Source organism: Colobus angolensis, unplaced genomic scaffold (assembly GCF_000951035.1).
Source record: "Colobus angolensis palliatus isolate OR3802 unplaced genomic scaffold, Cang.pa_1.0 Scaffold264, whole genome shotgun sequence".
NCBI lineage: Eukaryota > Metazoa > Chordata > Mammalia > Primates > Cercopithecidae > Colobus > Colobus angolensis.
The window spans coordinates 912,078-936,057 of record NW_012115866.1 but is presented as its reverse complement, the minus strand read 5'-3'; the positions used below and the strand labels follow the sequence as shown (position 1 = coordinate 936,057).

Here is a 23,980-nt window from a genome sequence, read left to right as displayed (position 1 = left end):
CATTATACACTCTGAGTAATTAATCACAGTTATTAGTTTCCTCACTGATGAGATAAGGCAAAGAAACGATGTGTTACAGGTTGAACTGTGTCCCCCCAAAAAAGATACGGTGAAGTCCTAATCCCCAGTACCACAGAGAGTGACTTTATTTGGAAATAGGGTTGTGGCAAGTGCAGCTAGCTAAATTAAGATGAGGACATTCTGGAGTGGGTGGAGCCCTGATTCAATAGAACAGCTGCCCTTATAGGAAGACACCCATATGGAGACACAGAGGCATGCAGGGAGGACGCCATGTGATGATGAAGGCCACGACTGGAGTGATGCAGCTGCGAGCCATGGAACAGTCAAAATTCTCGCAAACCACCAGAATCTGGAAGAGGCAAGGAAGGAGTCTCCCCTACAGTTTTCTGAGGGAGCATGACCTTGCTGCTGCTTTGATTTGGGACTTCAAGCCTCTGAAACTATGAGACAAATCTGTCTTTTTAAGTCACTCAGTTTGTGGCATTTTGCTACAGCAGCCCTAGGACACTCATATCCGACCAAGGGTGCAAAACTCACTGTTGCCTCCCTGTCTGCCTCCTGATCAAAGGGGTGAACAGGGACATTCAACATGGAGGATCACTCTGCAGATGGCTTAGGAAGGAGGCAGATAAGTGGACTCTGCAAATTGGGGATGGAAGAGCCTCAAGGTCCTGTTGCCCCTCTGCCTGCTCCGGTACTGTCTGACTTCTGCAAGCAGGAGGCTCCCCCGCTGTTGGAAGGCTCATGGGACTCATCTCTCAGGACACAGATGCACCTGTCTGGTGGCTAGGGACCCTGTGTAGCTAAGAGACCTGAAGGGCTTGGGAGCAGCAACAAGCTGTACCATAGCTCTCACTGCCAAACACAGAAAAACAGCAGCTCTAAAGAGCTTCCTTGCTTCCTTCCTTCCTTCCTTATTTATTTATTTATTTATTTATTCATTCATTCATTCATTCATTCATTTATTGAGACAGGGTCTCTCTTTATTACCCAGAGTGGAGTGCAGTGACACAACCATGGCTCTCTGCAGGCTTGATCTCTGGGGTCCAAGCAGTCCTCCCACCTCAGCCTTCAAGTAGCTGGGACCACAGGCATGCATGCAACAAATCGCTCAGCTCATTTTTTTTATTTTTGAAGAGATGAGGTTGCCCTATGTAGCCCAGGCTAAAAAACTTCCTAATCAGGACCTCGGGGGACAGTGGGTGCCGTGAGACAGCTCAGGAGCTGCCTTCCACCACTGCACAGTCTTGGGTAGGAGCTCCTGCTCTGGGCTCCACAAGCTCTTGAACCTTCCAGCATTTACAGTCAGTGAATCCATGACCTGCCACCATCACAGCAGGCAGGGTGCCAGATTTAATGATGAGTGAGGTCAGCCAACCTGGGGGAGTTTGCAATGTGTAAGCAGCAGAGGATGTGGGACTAGGGACTGAGAGAAGGAAGCGAGGCTGGATTCCGGTGGCTGTTTTGTCGCTCTCCCCCTAGTGGAAAAGCACTGACTCACCTCTAGCAGAAACCGTGGGCTCTCTGGCATGAACTTCAGGGCCACCATGGACACAGTGCAGGGCAGAGCACAGACGATGACAAACACTCTCCAGCTGTGGAAGTGGTAATTGGTCCCCATGCTGAAGCCCCAGCCTGCAAAGGAGCAGTCAGTCAAAGGATTTCTGGGACATGATCTTTTCCGCTAGAGAAGAGTGACTCTGAAGCCCTGGCTCATAAACTTCAGGGCACAAGATAATCACCCAGGGAGGTGGTTAAAATGCAGACTCCTCAGCTGTGCCTCCAAAGCTTCTGAGTGGTAAGTCTGGGATAGGAGCTGCATCTTGACAAATCTGCAAAATGATATTTCTCACATTGCAAATTTGTCAAAATCTGCATTCTGACAAATCCCCAGGTCCAGGCCTGGCCTGACATTTACAGAGCCTTGGATAAGAGTACAAACAGAAGCAATAGGCCATATCTCTATAGAATCATTGTATTTTTAAGATGGCAAATTGTTAAATGAAATATATTCTATCTGCCTGCCTTGACAAGCGAAAAGCTAGAAGTCTAGGCCCAGAATTTATACCCACATGTGCCACATCCCCTTTTCAATCCCCCAACCCCTCCTTCCAAGTAAGGGATCTCATGCAGACATGCGTGGACACACCATGCATGTCTGCCTGAGAATGGGCACTCCTGTCTTGATTTCTTGAGTCTACGGGAATTCCTGGGTCCTGAGCACCCACAGCATAATCTGGATGGAGATGGGGATGGGGGTCATGGCCTCAGAAATCCCTTGCCTCGCGGGAAGGGGTGCAGCCAGAGGAAGGCCAGAGCAGTGCCTCATACAGCCCAGGGCTTCTATTGGAGATCCCTCTTTCCAACGTCAAAGGGCAATGCCAGCTCCAGGTGATTCCAGTGCAAAGGGTTCAGGACCCCATTTTGAAAAACACTGCAAGTTGTTATAGTCTACACAATTTTTTTAAATGAGAGACTAAACTTCTACATTCAGAGGCATCCTATCATCATTGAAATGGGAAGATAACTAGCTCCTATTCAATCATCATTATTGAAAGCATTGCCAAAACTCATCTTCAGAAATTACATTGAAGCATTGTTTTGAATATCCTCATGGGTAGCAAACTTCCCTCTTTTAAGGAGTAAAGTGGAAAGAGCCTAGACTTTTGCAGTCACAGAGATCAGAGTTCTGGTCTGATCCCATGGAATCGCATTTGTGGGTTTTCGCAGCTGTAGAATACAGGTAATATCTCCATAGATTTGTCATGTGTGAACACTCCTAGCAACCCATCATATTTAACCTGCTTTGAGAGTACATTTGATCTTTTTTAGAACTAGCTCCATGACATTTAGTGCCAAGGATGTTGAATAAAATAGATAAATATCAGCAAAGATCAGCAGAAGAATTTAAAAAAAAATAGAGCCGAGATTATAAAATAGACTGGTTTTCTCATGCCATGAAGTATTTCTGAAGACAATGCAAATGGTATTTGTGAAAGACAAGACTATGTAAATAAATATATCAATTTATAAAGTTTAGAGGGCAATAGTTATTTTGATATGAAACTTCTATTTCATTTACTTAGAAATATAACATATGGCCAACTCCAGTGGCAAACAGCTTGCCTTGAATTTTTATTACTCCGTTGTGGTTCAACTTGTTCTACTCGCAGCAGACTCCTAACCAATTATCTGCTGTTCCTGCAGACATTTTCTACTCTATTTGTACAATTAAAAGACTAGGTAGAGGGAATCCCAGTTTGGAAATGTGGGACTGTGGTCCCTTGGACACCTTTGGCCACAGCAACTGAACACACACCTCATCCAATACACTCAATCAGAATCAAATCTCTTTTTGCACAGCTTGGTCTCTTATCATCTCACTGAGGCTTGTTCATTCATTTTAATTTTAATTTAAAAACCTCTTCTTTCTCCTGAGAGTAACATTAGAAAGAGGGAGATAAAACCATAGCAATATTTACACATTCTCAGCTCATGTGCAAAAACTATTCTGGCATCATTAGAAGTAAAGGTGATCAAAACCATACAGCAGTGAAACTCAGATGGATAACCAAGGAAGAGGGGCAGAAGCAGTTATGTTTATACAGTATTCTGCTTCAAAAAGATCTTTTTCTTTATTAGAATATGCACAAATTATACAAAATGCATTATTCCCTCACGCCTCTATGACTTTTATGGTGATTTCAGTAATCTGCATTTATCACATTCATTAGGCACATCTTCGGGGCCCTAAATTAAATAAAATTAAATGGCAAACTGCTTCCAAATATTTGGAACAATATTAATTTGGAGGAAGGGATTGTTCTGTTTGCTGATCTTCTAGCTTGCCCTACTTTTCTCTGTCAGGATTTCACAAACAGCTGGTAATGCTGACTACAATGGGAACTAATCTTCCATAATATATCCATTTTTTTCTGAGCTTTACCCATGAGTTCACAGGAAAACATTCTGAGCTTTGTAATTTTCTTTCTCAATGAGCCAGTCACTCAAATTCCTGGTGCCAAGACTTTCCCTTACTTCAGTTTTGCAAAATCAATTAAACAGATTACACAAGCTGTGCACACAAACATCAGTCTCTTCTCTAAAGTTACACTTGCATTTGTTAGAGGATTAATGCATTAGGCACATTGGAAAATACCATCAAATGTCTGGTTCACTGTGGACAAAACATCCGAGGCTTAAGGTAAATAATGGCTCTTGTTACACTGTGATTCTAGCCTACCATATTTCTAGGATGGATTTCCCCCAAGTGAACGCCTGTTTCAATTAAGCCTGATCATCCAGGAGGCTTCTATTTTAAAATGGAGTATAAAAGTAACAGATATCATACAGGCATACACACAGGGAAATGTCCTGTCCATTTGGGGTAAAATAATTTTTTAAATTTTTTATTTCCACAGGTTATTGGGGAAGAGGTGGTGTTTGGTTACATGAGTAAGTTCTTTAGTGGTGATTTGTGAGATTTTGGTGCACCCACCACCCAAGCAGTATACGCTGCACACAATTTTTAGTCTTTTATACCTTACCCCCTTCCCACCCTTTCCCCGAGTCCCGAAAGTCCATTGTGTCATTCTTACGCCTTTGCATCCTCATAGCTTAGCTCCTACGTATGAGTGAGAACTTACGATGTTTGGTTTTCCATTCCTGAGTTACTTCACTTAGAATAATAATCTCATTTGGGGTAAAGTATTTAACCACAAGCACTGCTGTCAGCCTGCAGTGGTCAGACAGTTACCATGGGGCCCCCCTCTGCCGTGGACATCCCATCTATGTTGGTCAACATGTCCCGAACCTGAATTCTTTTATTGCTTTCCTAGAAATCAGACACTTACACAGTAGTGTGTGCGTTTGCGTAAGTGTGTGTGTTTGTGAAGTGAAAAAAAGATGCAGTTTGTAGTGACTATTGTGGGTTGCTAGCTTCCCTCACAACATCCTCCTACCTTTTCTTTACCACTGTGTTGCACACCTGTGGTTTCGGTGGAACTGACCCTATCCCTAGCTCCAGGGATGGGGAAGGAAGTGGATCTAAACCCTTCTGGACCTGCATCCCCTGGTGTATAGTGGTTGGCTGAGGTGGACACATGACCAAGGCTGATCCAATCAGAGGGAAATCAAAGACCCTTTCTCATTGGTCGAGTGTGAGGTTGGGCTTTCCCCATGAAACAAGTACTCTGCAAATAGAAAGCCTCGTATTGCTAATGCTTCCAGGAGGGAAGTTAGCCTGAGTTCTAGAATTATCTTGGAATTTTTCTCAACATTCATTCCTCTGTGCACCCCAAGAATTGCCAAAGGTTTGGGCTGGCAGGTATATCTAGAGCTGCTTCTTTTTGTGTCCTTTCTCCCCTCCATTTTACAGGTGAGGGAACCCAGGCTGAAAAGATGGATTGACTTGTCCCATATCACACAGCACCACTATTTGGATTCAGCTTTTATTCAGATTTCAGTTGCTTCCCTCCATAAAAGGGTTTTCAATCACTTCATTTAAATGTGAAAATAGGCCAGGCACTGTGGGTCACATCTGTAATCCCAGCACTTTGGGAGGCTGAGGCGGGTGAATCACTTGAGGTTAGGCGTTGGAGACCAGCCTGGCCAACATGGTGAAACCCCGACTCTACTAAAAATACAAAAATTAGCTGGGTGCGGTGGCTCACATCTGTAATCCCAGCTACTTGGGTGACTGAGACACAAGTATTGTTTGAACCTGGGAGGCAGAGGTTGCAGTGAACTGAGATCATGCCACTGCACTCCAGGCTGGGTGATAGAGCGACACTCAGTCTCAGAAAAAAAAAAAAAGTGACAATAATCCCTTAGTATTCAAACATTTGGATCAGCTAACAGGGAAAATGATATTCTATCTAGAATTGTGAGGAAAAAAAGGAAAAAAGAGCAATGCCTCAAAACCATATAATCAACAGCATAGTACATGGGCAATTAAAGTGTGCATTTGAGTGAGGGATAAATTGCAGAAACTGATAGTAGCAGTAATACAATTTTGTATCTAAAATTATGGAGAACTAGAGTGACAGAATTGACTGGACCTGCATCCCCTGGTGTATAGTGGTTTATTTTACTATTCCTTTATTTTACTATTCTTTATTTCACTATTCCTGTTCATATTTATCCTGTTTCTGATATATTTCAACTCTTTATTTCACTATTCCTGTTCATATTTATCCTGTTTCTGATATAAAATCCAGTGGATTTTCAAGGGCTAGATATGGCAAAGACAACATGGTCTTCCCAAAACCACCTCCTCTACTTTGTGGGCACACAGCTAGATTGTTACCCAGTGTCCCTTGCAGGAGGGTGTGGGCATGTTACAGATCAGGGGCCACTGGAATGTGAGCAGAGATGGTGAGTGTGCTCCACTTCCTGGCCTTTAGCCAATCTACAACTGCCCAGTCTCTCTCCCCAAACCAGAGACCTTGTAAACTGTGTGTTGAAGATGACAGAATGACACAATGGAAGAAGTCTAAACTCCAGAATTATTGATGGAGTAGAGCCACCTGCAGATCAGAAATGCCAGCCGGACCTCGCATAAGGGAGAAGCTTTCACTATGTTAAAACACTGAGATTTCAGGGTTTATCAGTTTGTCAGGGTAATGTACCCAGTAACACCTTAACTAATATAGTAGGTACTGTCTAAACTAAAGCTTGTTCTTAAAAAGGTACACATGGAGCCTCCATAAGCCTCCATTAGCTCAGAAAGCACAGCAGAGAGGGTAATATTTAAAACAAGGCAATAAATAGGTGGTAAAGTGTCGGTCAGCTTCAGGGGCAACGGTCTGCTACCCCCTCGGGGTCTGAGGATTCTAAATCACTGCTAAACCTATACTCATAATCAGTGATTTACCAAAAATGATTTTGAATGATGATGAGAGTATTACTCAGTATACTCCAAAAGCAGAATCAAAGTCAAAATTGCTGCCTTCTCCCTACTTTGCTCTTGACGAAACCAGTAGTAAAAGTTGATGTTGCCAGGTCTCTGTCCAGAGAATACAGTGTTTACAATTATCCAGGAAAATAAAATTGTCCCGGCTGAAACCATGACCTTGTCTATAAGGGCTGCTGCACTTCCACAGTCAACCAAGAGTGACAGCAGGCACTAGGGTAGAAAGAGTACAAGCCTACCGCACCTGAGGGGACATCAGGACTCCAGCCCCCACTCCACCACATGCCAGGGACATGGTCTTGAGCAAGTCACTAACTTCTCTTGGCTTTTGTCACATACCTGTCATCTATAAAATGAGGTTACCAAAGCCTAACTTGCTCAGGGGGAGGAGGACTGGAGGAGATGAAAGTTGAAATTATTTCAAATAAAAGTAAGGAAACAAGAAAAGGAGAGAGAGAAGGAGACAGGGAAGAATGAAGGAAGGGAAGGAAGGAGGAAGAGAGGAAGGACAGGATATATTTTTCAAAAAAGACATGTGAATTGAAATTAACAATGTGTCTGCAATGTCAGAAGTTGTTAAGAAAGATCAAGGTCACACATGGGAACTGTGGGTGAGTACATGAAATAAGGCTGAGGATAGGAACTATTGTTTGGATACAGGAGCCATAGAAACAGGGACCCCTAGGCTGTTTTGAGCCATGGCTCACCATAGTGTGGAATGATGCTCCAGGCCATGGCAGATGCGTAGAGGCCCCCAGTCATCCAGAAGATGCCCAGCCAACTGAGGTGTTCTCCTCGCTTCTCCCGAGACAAGAATTCAGAAAAATAGGCAAAAACAATTGGCAGAGCACCCCCAATACTGCAGAGGGAAAAGTCCAGAGAGAAAGAATCAAGTCATACACTAAAAATGGTCATAGCAGAAACCAAGTTGCCTTTATCCCACCTTAGACTCTGTGGTGAAATGACCCAGTTAATTTGAGGGACCAGCCAGGTAGTTCCTCTCTACATGTGGGAAGCAGTCTTACATTATTTTGACGTTGTATGCTGACTTCAGAGGCTAATCCTAACCCTAACTCTTTCTAAGGTTCAACTTTAATATAGTATCCTGAAAGTCAAACAAAAACTCAATCAGTCCAAGGGTTTCTGGAGTTATCTCTCGGAGCTAGAGTACCAGAATGGATGGGCCATTGGTCTGGCAGGGTCCAGCTCCAGCTCCCTAAGAACATACCCGATGCCTGAGATGAGTCGGCAGAAGAGGAAGGCTCCATATCCCTGCACGAAGGAAGAGAGGGAGGCGAAGGAGGCATTGACAGCCAGAGACATGCTGAGGACTCGCTTCCTTCCCAGCTTATCAGCCAGGCCTCCCAGGATGAAGGCCCCCGCCATCATTCCCAAGTAGACTATCATCCCTGCAATGAGGGGAAGGAGGGGCGAGAATAGAGAGAAAAGACAAAAGATTAGATTCTATATAATGTTTATAAAATACAGTGTTCATTTTTACTTATCCTAGAATTTCTGTGTCATAGACACAAAATGGTGGAATGTGATATTTGTGGCAAATTGGAAGTACTATACAAATACGACTTTTTACAAATGTTATCTTAAAAATGGCCTTACCAGGTTTATACACATGTACACAGGCTAACGCAGATCAATCAAAACTGAGATAGCTGTTAAGACCACCCATTTAGGTGCATCATCTGCAGACAAGGGAAATGCTGTAATTTTTTAAGCAAGGAAAATGTTTGTGTTGCAAAAGCCCTCAACTGGTGGATTATGTTTAAGGAGAGAATTTCCAGGGTAAAGTGTGGCAAAGTGGATATGGGAAATGTTAGGAAGGAAGAACATGATAGAAGTGAAAAACAGCAATTGAAAGCAAGGCCAGCTATGTTATTACCACCCAAGAAGGACCTTTCTTCAAGCTACAACCAACGTCTAGGCTTAAGGAAATGTAGCATATTTGTATATGGTGTGAGATAGGGTCCAGTTTCACTCTTCTGCATGTAAAATCCAGTTTTCCCAATGCAACTTATGGAAGAGACTGTTTTTCCCCTATTGTGTGTTCTTGTCACTTTTGTTGTAAATCAATTGACCATAAATGTGTGAATTTATTTCTAAGCTCTCTATGCTGTTCCATTGGTCTATATGTCTGTGTTTATGCCAGTACCACTTTTTAAAAATTACTATAATTTTGTAGTATTTTTGAAAGCAAGTAGTGTGATGCCATCAACTTTGCTCCTTTAGCTCAAGACTGCTTTCCCTATCCAAATCTTTTGTGGTTCTATATGAATTTTAGGATTTTTTTTCTATGAAAAATGCCATTGGGAGTTTGATAGGGACTGCATTGAATCCGTAGATTACTTTGGGCAATGTAGATACTTTAACAATATTAATTCTTTCTATTCATAAACATGGGATATCTTTCCATCTATTTGTGTCTTCTTCTACTTCTTCGTCAATGTCTTACAGTTTTCAGTATAAAGACCTTTCATTTCTTTGGTTAAATTCATTCCTAAGTACTTTTTAATGTTATTGTAAATGAGATTGTTTCTTAGATTTTGTTTTCAGATACTTCATTGTTAGTATATAGAAACATTACTATTTTTTATGTTGGTTTCTTATTTTGCAACTTTACTGAATTTGTTTATTAGTTCTAACAATTTTTTGGTGACATCTTTAGGGTTTTCTACGTATAAGATGCCATCTGCAGAAACCATTTTACTTCTTCATTTCTGATTTGGATGCCTTTTATTTCCTTTTCTTGCCTAATTGCTCTGTGTTGAATAGAAGTGTCAAGAGTGAGCATTCTTGTCTTGCTGCTGATATTGGGGTAAAGCTTTCAGCTTTTCATTATTGATTATGATTGTCAGTTGTGAGCTTGTCATACACAGCCTTCTATACCTAATTTGTTGAGAATTTTTATCATGAAAAGATGCTGAATTTTTGTCAAATGCTTTTTCTGCATCTATTAAGATGATCATATGATTTTTATCCATTATTATGTTAATATGGTATATCACTTTTATTGATTTGCATATGTTTAAACATCTGTTCACGCCAGGCACAAATCTCACTTGATCGTGGTGTATGATCCTTTTAATGTGCTGCTGAATTTAATTTGCTAGTATTTTGTAGAAGATTATTGCATCTGTGTCCATCAGGAATATTGATCTGTAATTTTCTTTTCTTGTAGTGTTCTTCTCTGGCTTTGGTATCAGAGTCATGCTGGACTTGTAAAATGAGTTTGTAATATTCCTTCCCCTTCAATGTTCTGGAAGAGTTTGAGTAAGGTTGGCATTAATTATTCTTTAAATGTTTGGTAGAATTCAACAGTAAAGCCGGCAGGTCCTAGGCTTTTCTTTGTTGAGAGGTTTTTGGTTACTAATTCAATCTCTTTAGTCATTACTGGTTTGTTAAGATTTTCTATTTCTTCACAATTGAGTCTTGATGGGTTGCATGTTTCTAGGTATGAATGCATTTCTTCCAGATTACACAACTTGTTGTGTGTAACTTTTCATAATAGTATCCTGTGATCCTTCATATTTCTGTGGTATCAGTTGTAATGTCTTCTCTTTCATTTCTAATTTTATTTGAGCCTTCTTTTTCCTTAGTCTAGCTAAAAGTTTGTCAGTTTTGCTTATCTTTTCAAAAAACCAACTCATGCTTTAACTAGTACGCTTTGCTGCTCTTTATAGATAGCGTTGGTTAGATTCCTTCGCTCTACGTTAGTTCATTCTTTCTTCATCTGCTCACCCTCAGCATTGCTTGCCAAGTGGGGAATGGTTCCATCCTTTCAAGGAGATAAACAATAAAAATGTAAGATTATCTCTGAGTGAGAAAAAAGGTGCTCAATAAAGATATCTGTCAGGTATTATTAAAACCCAGAAGAAGAGCAAACCTTGGATATAATTCATTCAATGTGGGAAGGCTTCCAAGAGAAAGACATTGAGCTGTTCTTGAAAGACAAACAGAATTCAGTCTGATTTCCGTTTGGTGACTGAGGCAAAAAGAAAGTCTGACATGTTTGGGCAACTTCTTGTAGGTGGCCTAGCATGAGTACAGCATAGTTCATGTAGGGGAACTTGATGAGAGTTCAGGCTAAAGGGTAGGACAGAAGCCAGATTATAAACGTGTGTGTGTGTGTGTGTGTGTGTGTGTGAAAATGTAGATGTATGGATGCATGCATGTGTGATTGTGTGTGTGCACATGGGTGTTTGCATGTATGTGTATAGGCCCATAAATTGAAAGCAGGGAGAGCAAAAAGAGACTTAGAGGAGTGGTCCAGAGATTTGCTGAGAGCTAGTCTCTATACCCCATACCCTGATTCCACCCTAGAGAAAAACACTAGCATCCAATAAAAGTCTGTTTTTTCTTTTACTTCAATAAAGCTATCTTCAGCACTTCTCAAACTTTGCTGTGCACATAAATCATCTGGGGATCTTGTCAAAATCATATTCTGATACAGCAGGCTCGAGAATGGGCCCTGAGATTCTGCATCTCTAACAAGCTGCCAGCTGAGACCAGTGCTGCTGGTCTGGGGACCACATTTTGCGTAGCAAGAGGCTAGAGCACATCTGTCCTCCTATAAACAGTAAACAGTGATGAGAATCCAGGCCTTAGAACCCAAAGATCTCATTCACTAGTTGTACAATTCGGGAGCAAAACCTCTCACTTTCTGAGGGTATTAATCACCTCATTTATAAACTGATTACTGAACTAGAAATGATCTCCAAGTTGCCTTCCCATTCATTAATTTTACATTAATTTTTTAAAAATGTAAATAATGAAAGATGAAGTACTGTGGATTTCCCAGGAAGAAGAGATTCAGATTAAAAACATAAACTCAGACACAAATGTTTGATTAGACTACTTAAGGCCATACAAGGCATCTTTATGACATTGTACACATGGATCAAAATATCACAGGTGCTCCAAAATATGTACAACTATGATAAATCAATTTAAAAAGAATCAAATAACAATAATAAAGATCTCATTAACAAAAAAGTGGCTTCTAGCCTACCAGTTTGCAATCTTAGCAATGAACACTGTGCAGCTATGAGGTTATTGTCTCTTAGCTCCAAAGCCACCCTTCTAGACCTTACTTAGTCCACAAATTCCAGCCACTCTCTGCTAGGCTCTGCCAATAGAGGGCGCTAGAGGGACGCTTCAAGGCTGGGGAAGGAAGAAAGGACCTGTCCTTCCTGTTCCTGTAGTTTCACCCTGACTGCCGCAATTCCTTTCCAGACAGCAGCTGCATCCAATTAGCAGAAGCCACATTGCACTTCATTCTCCTCTCCAACACCAGCAACTGCCAGCCAGGGCCTCTCTTCAGAGAGCTGAGTTGCAGCTTCATGGAACCCCTTTTCAAGATTCTAAGTTATAATCATTCCAATCTCTTTCCTTTATTCTCCAAGCCCTAGGGGAGGCAGCTTCTCCCTGCATGTACTACCTCAGTGATACTTTTCAAAAGCATTTCAACCCACCCTGTTAATAATTTTTACATTAAAATCTCTCTTTTCAAATAACTGGTATGATTTCTATCTCCTGACTATCCCATGACTGATCTAGACACCTAGAGAAATTGAAAAACTTTAGAAGTCAGATGTTGAATTCAACTCCTTAGTTTTACCAGACGAGGAGGCTGAGCCCCAGAAAGGGTCAATAACTTGCCCAGAACCTCAATGTTGGCCGAAGACCTGCTGGCACTGCATTTCTGGTCTCCTGGTTCCAGGCCTGGTGCTTTCACTACTAAACCTCACTGTCCAAGGCCATGGAGGTACCAGAGAGAATAAGAAGAGCTTTTCAAATGCTGTCTTTGAAGTCTAGGAAAAGGAAGAATGAAGGAAAAATGAGTCTATCACCAGGGAAGGGAAATACAAAATTAACAACGTCTCTGGAATGGTTATGTTATTAGATTCATTTAAAATCTGTCTTTAGCAAAAGAAATTTTAAAAATACATTTGGAAAATTAGAGTGCAGTGGAGTTATCAAAAATTACTTTTGTGTGAAGCAGATAAGGAACTAGTTAGAAAGCTAGAAATTCAATCATCCTTCAATTTCACTCAACAAGCTCAGTGGCATATTGGGGAAATGACCCTAATATACTGAGATTTTTGAGGAAATTGAAAACCAGGATTGCTACTTGCAGAGTAGAGGAGGAGGAGGAGGAGAAGAAGGAGATTGAAAGAAGGAGGGATGTGGTGGAGTGGAAGAGACTTTTAATTGGTGGTAACACAACAAAGGAAACAGAATACCCTCCTTGGAAGAGGGAGGAGCCTGCAGTGACAGACACCAGGCAAGAAAGATCCTAATTCTGAGACTGAGACATCTGGGCCATGGTCCTGGCTCCATGATTACCATGCATGACTGTGGGCTGCCCATTCAGCCTCTCTGACCATTATCACATCTTTGTAAAATTCAGTGCTCATCTTCACAGTTGTTAGGATTATATAGGTGAGTGGATTTAAAGTATCTAGCAAAATGCCTGGCACCAAAGTAAATGCACAATTAATAAAAGCTGCTATTAATGTTATTAGCAGTACAACTTAAAATTGGGACCCTGGAAAGTCACAGGATTAGAAAAATAAAAATAAGATGGTGATATTTTAAAAACAAGTCAATCATATACTAAAGGAATATGAGGAAAGAGGATACAGAATAGCAGAGGAAACTTATTTTTAGTAGTATGCCCTTTAAATGCACCTCCCTCTCTCCTTACCTGGAGAAGGAGCCAGGTTCCAATAAAAAGCTTTTTTGAAAATATTTTTGAAGTTTCCTCTAACAAGACTTTGAAGGGGGGGATTTTTTTTTTTTTTTCTAACTCATATTTCTTCAGTTCCCACATTAAATGTTATCTCCTTAGAAAGGCATCCCTGATGTTCCAAACTAAGGCTCCACCAACTTTTTCTATAAAGGGATAGAGCATAGATGTTTTACTTGTAAAATGTACTTTGCCAATCTTCTATGGTCTCTGTCACATCATATTATTATTCCTAAGTTTACAACCCTTTAAGAATGTAAAAAAAAATAAAGACAAAAATAAAATAGGTCACAGGTTTGTAGGCCATAGTTTGTTGGTTCCTGTTCCAAATTTCAGTTGCCCCTCATAGTCTTTTGGCAGTGTACCATTGCTTTTCCTTTGTATCACATGTCTCTATTTGATATTGTATATTTATTTGTTTGATATTTGCCAAACTCCTGTGACTGTAAACTCCTGGAGGAAGGGACCATGTTGATTTTGCTTGAGCAGCGTTCGCCACTGTTTCTCTAGCACAGAGGTGTACACGTAGTAGGTACTCCACTAATCTTTGTTCAACAAATAAAATAATATAAAAGTAATTCCTATTCACCCTAAGAAAATCTGAAGAATATCCCCCAAAATGTATAAAAGGTAGAGCAAAAATCTATTCATCATACCACCACTCAGAGACAGCTGTTTTTAGCAGCCTTTATTTTTGTATTTGTATCCATATGTGTATAACTACATACTGTATTTACATGATAGAAACCTTTTTCTGTTGAAAGCTTCATAGTCTAGCTTTTCACTTAATAAACAACTCAGCAAAGAATATTTTTTGCATGTCTTTGTTGGTGTTTCTAGTTATTTGTTCAGAATAGATTCCAAGAAATTGAATCATGAGATCGAAGGAGATCAACAAGTTTGTGGCTCTTGAGACACAACGCCAAATATCCTTCCAGAGAGCTGGCAGATATCAGAAACCTCTTTCCAGCTTTAGAGATGCTTTTCACACCGACAGAGTATTTCCTCTCCACACCAGAGGCAGCAGGATAAGATATACTATCAGACCGCACTGGCTTACCATGGTGACATGAAAGCAGAGGTCCTGGCGTGGGTGAGTTTCTTTATTTAGCAATTAACCAAAGAAAAAGAAGCCACTTCTAACCTTTTTCTTGCTTGAATATGTAGAAATTAAATGCATTCATTATCCTGAGAGGATTATGAGCTTCTTTTTCCTGCAGCGACTCATATATTTATTTGACTGTATGCATATGCTTCACAGGGATAAAAATCAGCATCTTCCAACTAAACCATCTCCATTCCCTCTATAATAACATCTCTAAAAAGTAATTCCTGTCATTTCCATTCCATTTATTTATTACTCAACCAAATATACCCCCCTTGGAGGGTAATATTCTCTTGGACTAGCGCGTGGGATTCACAGTCCCTCAAAGTGGTAAATGTGATAAATGTTTTAACATATATGGGAATCCCACAAAGAACTCTCGCTTTGGTATTAAATCATGGAGGAACATCAGAGTATCTATTTGCACATCCTATGAAATAAGATGCATTGGGTAAGTCAGTCGGGTGCTTTGTTTATGTGGCATCTGGATGCTCGGAAACTTCTGGATGAGTAAACACTTTATTTTGGGTCAAAAAGGTTTGGCTTGAACACACCATCTAGTGGAAACCAATCTAGAATCACCATGTTCAACTTTTCTAGTCTTTTATGGGTCCAGTAAACTCAAGTGAATGAATCTTCAGAAGTGGGTTAACTTGTCCATTCTCTTGGTAGTTGGAACTGTTTCCTAAATGTCACATAAGATATTTGGATACAAATGTGTAGAGGAGAAATGAAGGGACAAAAGAATTAGTATTTGTTGATCTCCTGCCATATGTAAGATAGTATGATAGGTCACATGTATAATAATTTCAATTTGTCATTCCAACCTTGTGAGGGAGGTATTAATGGCTTCATTTAACAGATGAAGAAACTGAGGTTAAGAGATTTCCTCTCTGACCACAATTATTAAAGGGTAAGTAAACTTTCCCAATATCTGATGAAAGAACCTAGGATTATAGTTGAGTGAGTCACTAATGCCCCAAATTATGACATAGCCTATGAAGAAAGATATACCAATGCTCTTCAAGGACAGCAGGGTTGGGGTGAGGCATTTGTCACTCTGAGGATGCAACATTCTCACTCGCCCTGGCCCCTCAGCTCAGGGCAAGCCACAGCACAGGAGAAGAGCAAAACCACCCCTCCTGGAAGTTCTAGATTCTGAATGTGTCTAATAGGCCCAGAGGTAAGGGTCTATAGGCAGATCGGAGAGTCTGAGAGGCAGAAGCCCCTTGCTTCAGCAACATTGTGTAAGGACAGAGCCTTAAATCAGGAAGAGGTTCTCTCTCCAACTATATGTAGGAGAAACTGAAGACTTTGCCTGGCAGCCTAGAGACTTTATCATCATAGGAGATGGATAGCCAAGATGAAACCATGAGACAACATTCTGGGCCAAGCAGTGAGCAATGAGGAGACCCAGACCTCAGGGTCCTGGCTGTGTCTTTGGTGAGTAGAGACATATCCACAGCCACAGTGGAAGCAGCTGCAACAGAAAGGATTTAAGACATCAGGGAGGTTTCTGACTGGGGCTCACCCTAGCCTTGGGGCAAAGGAGTTATCTGTCACTTTCCTTAATCTTCTCTCAAGCTAAAAAGAAGAGACATTAAGAAAGATTCCCTGAGGATATTGCAAGAACACTGAAATTGCCTTGTTTGCATACCACTATACTAGAGATGTTTCAGAAAAGCCGCTTCCCTTTTGGTACCTCCTATCCAGAATGACTCCAGGTAAGACAGGTGACAGGAGGTATCATCTGGGACAGTGGAGGTATGACACCTCTGATAGCTCTCCTGGGCACTGTGGGCATCTCAAATAGGATCATAACCCAATGAGGCTCAGTGATGCCTCTGCCATTTCACTTAAGACCAAGTTGTGGTCATTTCTAGAGGGTGGAATATTGTGTCTGATGAGATACAGGAGTAGTCCAGGGGTCTCATAAGAGGGCAAAAGCAGAAGCCAACAGGGCCCAGGCAGGTTATACAAATGGGTGATACTTCCAGGCATCCCTAATAGGAAGCGTGGTGACTGAGGAATACATGTCCATCTAAAGGGAGCAGCCACTACCTAACTTCAGCCAACTGCTACATTACAGAAGATAGACCCTATTCCTATGGTTTCAAAAAGAACCAGAAATCTAGATTGCTAAATAAAATCTCTGAGTTTTAAAACACTACTAGCCAAACAGTAGTCTCACCTACTATTTGAGAACCCTGTGTGACAGAGATTTGTGCAGGCTTGAATAGTATGTTTAGAAAATGAGTATTCATATTAAAAAAAAACAAAAAAACAGGCAACTCCGGGGTCAAATCTCTTAATCCCATGACAGTTACTGTTAATCGGCTATTGACCCTTTTATCAAGTATTGAGCAACCCCTGGATACTGATGTCCTATGCTCTCTCCCACTTCAGAGTCTTCACACTGCTCTTTCCTCTATCTAGAATGTTCTTTGTTCACATCTTTGCATGGCTGGCTGCTTCTCATATTTCAGACGAAATCTTAGAGGCCTTCACTGACCATCCATCCTCAACAGCCTCTCCCTCCAGCAGGTGGAATCGTAAAGACTAGTTAGCAGGCCACCACATGTGTTTCAAGTGAATGACACTGATGACTTGGACAAGGTGGGTAGGTAGAGGAAAGTGGTAAGAAGTGGCTGGATTCTGGGTGCATTTTAAAGGTAGTGTCCAGAGGAAGGGTGGTAATGAAAGCAGACAATGAACATGATCCCTGAAGAAGTGAGTGGCAATACACAAGAAATTCAAGGACTGAGCACTGAGACATTCCAACATTTAAAGGCCAGGAAGATGAAGAGAGACCAGTGATGGAGAACAAGAAGGAGCAGCCAATGGGCAGCTGAAAAACAATGAGACAGAGGTAGCTTAGATGTCCAATAAAGAAAGTGCATCAAGAAGGAGAGAGTGGTCAATAGTTGCAGTTGCTGTGAATAGGTGAATAAGCTGAGGATGAGAGCTGACTGCTGAACTGAGCAAGTGAGGCGAGGAGTGATCTAGACAAGAACAGGTTTCTGAAGAGGGGAGGATTAACTCCTGCTTAAAGATGCAACGTCCTCACTCATTCATCCTACTGAAAGAGGGTTCAAGTGAGAAGGGGAAGTGAGGAACTGGGTTCAGTGAATTTTACCAGAAAGGGAATAGAAAAGACATATATGGGATCAAGACTGAAGAAATGTGTGGTGTGCTGGTGGGAATGATTCCATAGAGAGAAAAATATTGATGAAGAGGAGTTGCAAAATGATGAGGAAAGGCCGGGCGCCGTGGCTCAAGCCTGTAATCCCAGCACTTTGGGAGGCCGAGACGGGCGGATCACGAGGTCAGCAGATCGAGACCATCCTGGCTAACATGGTGAAACCCCGTCTCTACTAAAAAATACAAAAATCTAGCCGGGCGAGGTGGCGGGCGCCTGTAGTCCCAGCTACTCCGGAGGCTGAGGCAGGAGAATGGCGTGAACCCAGGAGGCGGAGCTTGCAGTGAGCTGAGATCCGGCCACTGCACTCCAGCCTGGGCGACAGAGCAAGACTCCGTCTCAAAAAAAAAAAATGATGAGGAAAAGGACTGCAAAAGTGATGTTCTGGGGAGGTGAGAGGGGATGGGATACAGGGAGACCAGTGAGCCTTACAGCTCCTCCACGGTTACAAGAATACGGGGTCAGCACAGTGGCAGCGAGGAAGGTAGGTGTGATAGCAGGAGCTGTGGAAGTTCTTCTCTGGTTGCTTCTGTTGTTCTAAGTTCAGGAGGAACTGAGTTTATTAATCTGAGAGTGAAGATGAGAAAGAGATGTTGGAAATTGGAAAATAGTAGATAAGACACAAAATAGCTATTGATGAGAGAGTGAAGGGATGAGGGAAATGAAGGATGATGACTGGCAGCACAGAGGATCCTCTGGAGGCTCTGGATCATGAATTTAGTGAGGCCAGTGGGCAACATTGTATGTTCTGTGTTCCTGACCACCCATATGCAGCAACAGGGTTTAGGGACAGACGGAAGAAAAGTTGGATGCAACCAGGGGTGGGGAACATAGCAGAGTAAGAGAGGTGCAAGGAAGCTGGTGATGTGCACAGGAAGTGACTGTGATTATGGACACGGACATTAAGCTCAGTGAGGAATGTGGTGAGAACAAGGGGGTAATAAGAGATTAAAAGGCTAAAGATTGGAGAGGACTTTAAGGAAATGAGACCAGGATAATGGAAATCACTTATTAAAATCTCCAAGGACAATAATAGAAATATGGTTGGAATGTGACAGTGATGAACCTGGAACTAAAATTCTCCAGGAATGAGAACACATGGCCCAGGGGTCAGTGGATGACTGCAACCAGAATGTGTAGTAAGTGATAGTCTCTGATGACAAGAGATTCGAATATGAGATCTTTTAGTGAGGAGAGAGGGAGAGTGGCCTGGAAATGTCCAAGGGGAGCAAGAAAGAGCAATGGTACAAGAGTGGAGGCTGTAATGGGGCAAAGAGCACCCATCTAAGGCTGCAGGGCTAATTAACATCCTCAGAGGAGAAGGGGGAAACATAGGGGAATGGAGGCATGTACAGTGCCATAGGGGAATGCAAATGTGGGTGGTAAGGGGTGTCCTGGCAGACGTGAACCTCTCACGGTGATTGACATACGGGGATAAAGAGCATAATGAAATTAGTCCTGATCTTGGTAGCAAGGCTGGTAGTACTCGGGAGAAAAAAATGCTGGGAAGCCTACCAAGAATACATTGAATTCTAGAATCTTCTTACTCCTGGCAGTGGAAAAATGGAGGTCAGAGAGAGCCATCTAGTTTTTTGTTTTGTTTTGTTTTGTTTTTTGGCTTTTTCTTTACTAAAATGTTGGCTCCATGATGGGACAGGAGGGACTTACACCTCTTGTTCATCAGTAAACAAGCCCGTGAGTAAGTTGACTCTTTTAAGGAGCTATTGAATAAAGTGAAAAATTAAAAATATACAAATACAAGCTCATATTTACTGGATCCTTACTGTGTGCCAGGACTGTGCTGAGTCTTTTATGTGCTTTATCTTATTTAATCCTCACAATGCTTCTGAAGGCAGGTACTAATATATTTTAATCTCAGATTAAGAAACCAAGGTTAGGGAGGTTAAGTGACTTGTGTAAGATGATAGGGTTAGTGATGTAGCCAAGATATGAAGTCAAACAGCCTACCTTTAAAAACCTTATGCCTGCCGGGCGCGGTGGCTCAAGCCTGTAATCCCAGCACTTTGGGAGGCCGAGACGGGCGGATCACAAGGTCAGGAGATCGAGACCATCCTGGCTAACACGGTGAAACCCCGTCTCTACTAAAAAATACAAAAAACTAGCTGGGCGACGTGGCGGGCGCCTGTAGTCCCAGATACTCGGGAGGCTGAGGCAGGAGAATGGCGTAAAACCCGGGAGGCGGAGCTTGCAGTGAGCTGAGATCCGGCCACTGCACTCCAGCCTGGGCAGCAGAGCGAGACTCCGTCTCAAAAAATAAAAAATAAAAAAAATAAAAAAATAAAAATAAAAAATAAAAAACCTTATGCCTGTGATAGACTCTGTTGGTCACGTTCCCAACAGCCTTTATCCCTCTTCTTCCTTGCTAAGGGAACCCTGGCTTTTGTTCACGTATTAAATGTGTTCAGAGAGATCGCCTCCCAAGACACACTCAACCCTAGGGGATCAATCATAGTTCATTTAAGATGGTCATCTTCATCCACTTCTTCTTGCCAGTGATTAATCCAGGCAAGCCATAAGACTTGGTGGACACCTGTCAGATGATTGGAAAGTCATTATTGGGGGACATAGAGCTTAGAGCTATGGTGGCCATCTTGTGACCTCAAGGGAACGTAAAGAGAATCGCAGACATGCCAACCTCATGCCCTGACATCAGTGAGTCATCGAACCAACTCTGGTACCACCTACTTTGAAAATTCTTGGTCAATAAATAATGAGTATCTTCATGATTCAAAGCTATTGTTACCAGAAGCCAAATGCACCCTATATACATGCTGCCTCCTAAAAAAGAAACCATACTAATGAAAGATTATCTGATTGGTTTAAATAGTCATCACTTACGAGCAAACAGCAAGACAACTTGGCAGAGGGGAAAGAATTCTGTGCCAATAGTCAGGAGTCCCAGATTCTGATCTAAGAGTATGTGACCTTGACCAAGACACTGTCTCCTTGGGGCTCAGTTTCTTCAAGTCAGAAACAGAGGGCATGCTAGGAGGTCTCCTTCCTCTCTTTCACTTCTAATATTAAATGGTACTATAATTTTGTAATTCATGCCTTATACCTTATAATCTGTTATCATGTCTCCTTTCAAGGACAAGACTCTCCTTTCTAGGACCCACAGAGAGGTGAGGCAGAGAGAACAAGGCAAGGACAAAACTTCTTTGGACTATTTTCTGCACATCCCCAGCAGAGATTGATGAATGCCTCTGAGTCAGCAAAATCTCCAGTGGTGAAACAGAAAGCGTACACTCCGCACATTCAGGCAGCCCAGGCCAGCTCACACGGAGAAGAGGATGTTCACATCCAGCCTGTTCAGTGGACCCCATGGGGCATGTCAAAGGCTATTACATTTCCAGAACCTTCTATCACACCCCCTTTCTTCCATCCCTGCTAAAATTTGTGACTTTCCAGCTTTCTTCTCTGAAATTAAAATAAATCCTTTGCAAAGTGAAATCAGTTCATCTGAGCTAGTGCTGGTTAAGATTTACAAAATAAAGAGGAAGTTTACACCCACCAGCCTCAAAGAGTCATTTTAGCCGGCAGTCATTAGCTCCACCGAGGACCCTAGTGTTCTCTGTCTGATAGTGTTGCTGGTGGAAGGGATGCAGAAAATTCTTTGTGCTCTGTTGCTCTGCTCCATACTTAGTGACGGATCATCTCTTGGGCCCCTGACACAAAGGATGGCAATGTCACCACTCAGCTCTCTGGCAGCCTATTCTAGGCTGACAGTCTAGCCTCAGGGATCACTGCAGACCCCTGTAGTTTCCCCTTCCAATGAAATCAGCACCCAGCCTTTTATACCCGCTAGCTAGGACACAAACAACATCCCTCTCTCACCTACGGAGATGGGCTGGTACTGACTCCAGCACCCTAATACAGGCCAATGCCTACTTCACACTTGCATCTTATTGAAGTCATGCATTTTGCATAAAAGTTGTTTAAGGTTTTATGTGTAATGCACACCTGGAAAAGTCTTCCAGGGATGGGACAGCAAGGTAAAGGAGAAGCAACAGACTTTGAAGTCAGATATAACTGGACTTTTCAAATCCTAGATCTGTCACTGACTAGTTTCTATAAGTTACTTTACCCTCTTAGAGCCTAGGTTTTCTCATCTGTTAAACAGTGAAAATGATATTTGCCTTGCAGGTCATTATAAAGGTTAGAAATGGTATAAGATAAGATACCTAGAACAGAATGGATGCAAAGAAAGAGCTTATCAAATTGTAACTCTTGGTAGTGGTGGTAGTGGTATAATTATTATAATTTGCTTTTAAATTAGAAAAAAAGTAACACGGTATACAAGACAGTGGGAAATAATTGATTTATTCATATCAGTTTATTTTGCTTTCTATGAAGAAGTCTGTATGGGAGACAATAAGCCTTTCAACTTCATTAATATAAAGGAACCCATAGTGACAATGAGTGGCAACACGGGATAGGAAAATCACATTAGGAACTGGAGTCCAGCACTCATCCCTTAAGGTCTCTGAGCAACACTTCCCTCATTGCATAAATACAGACTATCACTCTGCTCATCTCACAGAGTCATTTAAAGATCAAATAAGAGTGATTAGGAAAACCACTGAAAATCTATAAAGCACTGTACAAGATTTTTAACGCAGTTCCATTTTCCATGCTACCCAAGATATGTGCAAATATTTCAAACATCATCACAAATACATGATGGAAGCCACGTGGGGATAGTTCCTACTTTTTATATAGCACGATAAGCAAAAACCCTGACATCTCAGCAGCTCCTACTGATACATAGTCTTTGCATAAACTACCTGGTTCCCTACTCTGGCTGCACAATAGTATCACTAGGGAGCTATTAAAAAATGTATATGCCCATGACTCATCCATAAACATTCTGGCTTAATTATTCTAGAGCAAAGCCTATGGTTTTTGTCAGCAGCTCCTCAGGTGATTCTATTGGGCAGTCAGGATTAAGGACATTAATCCAGTGCAGTGGTTGTCATCTGGAAGTGATTTTGCCCCCCAGGGGACATTTAGCAATATCTGGAGTCATTTTTGGTTGTCACAACTAGGAGCAGGGTGCTACAGGCATCTAGTGAGTAGAGGCCAGGAATGCTGCTAAGCATCCTACAATGCAAAGGATAGCCCCTCAGAACATGGAATTGACCGGCCCAACATGTCAATAGAGCATGACTTTGAGAGGGGCCACACAGAGGACTCATTCTAAAGAAAGTCACTAACTGACCATACTGCGCAAAAACAGCTCAGCAAAATTTCTGGTCTCACATGCTCTCCAGAACCTTGTCATTTCCTCCATTAGAAGATGGAGTCTAATTCTTCTCTTCTTGAAATTGAATTGGTCTTTATTACTATCTCAACAAATAGAATTCAAGGAAATAACATGCTTGACTTCTGAGGCAAAGTCACGAAAGGCTTCTGCTTGTCTTTCTCTCTCAAGATCTCTTTCCAAGATCTGCCCCTTTGGAAGCCCTAAGCCAACAGGTAAAAAAATCCAGCTACCCTGGAGCTGCCATGTTGGAAAGATCACATTTAGAGATCATATGGAGATGGAGAGAGATGTTCAAAAGAAGCCCCAGCCATCTGTGTCTTCCAGTCTGGGTACCAGATATTTGTGTAGGTGAGCCCTCCAATGATTCTAGCTCCCACCTTCCAGCTGCCCCAGGCAGTGTCAAGGTGGACAGGGGCCAGGTGTCTGCTCAGACTGCAGATTTATAAGCAAAGTAAATGGCATGGTGGTTTTGGTTCTATGGGGAGTATATGTTTGTTTGCTTGTTTGATATGCAATAATAGATAACCAGAATAAAGGACCTCATGATTCTATAAAAGATCCATCTCGAAACCCTCTTCATTGGGCCACCAAGGTCAAAAGCTTACATATACTTGTACAGGGAATGAGCTTTATATATTTCCAGCCCACGCCCAACTCTGCAACTTCCACCTCCATTCTCAGTAAATATGCCAGTT

The 23,980-nt window shown here is 41.9% G+C and overlaps 1 protein-coding gene across 2 annotated transcripts in view; it reads right to left on the bottom strand.

Moving 5' to 3' along the window:
* The window catches only part of SV2B (synaptic vesicle glycoprotein 2B), a 192,222-nt gene that overhangs the window by 36,331 nt on the left and 131,911 nt on the right, over positions 1–23,980 (bottom strand). For both annotated transcript variants that reach the window (XM_011947396.1, XM_011947397.1), the window contains 3 exons: positions 8,163–8,343; positions 7,642–7,793; positions 1,523–1,656 (listed from right to left, as the gene is read on the bottom strand). In XM_011947396.1, the coding sequence (XP_011802786.1) occupies positions 1,523–1,656; positions 7,642–7,793; positions 8,163–8,343 (467 nt within the window). The remainder of the gene's footprint in view (positions 1–1,522; positions 1,657–7,641; positions 7,794–8,162; positions 8,344–23,980) is intronic.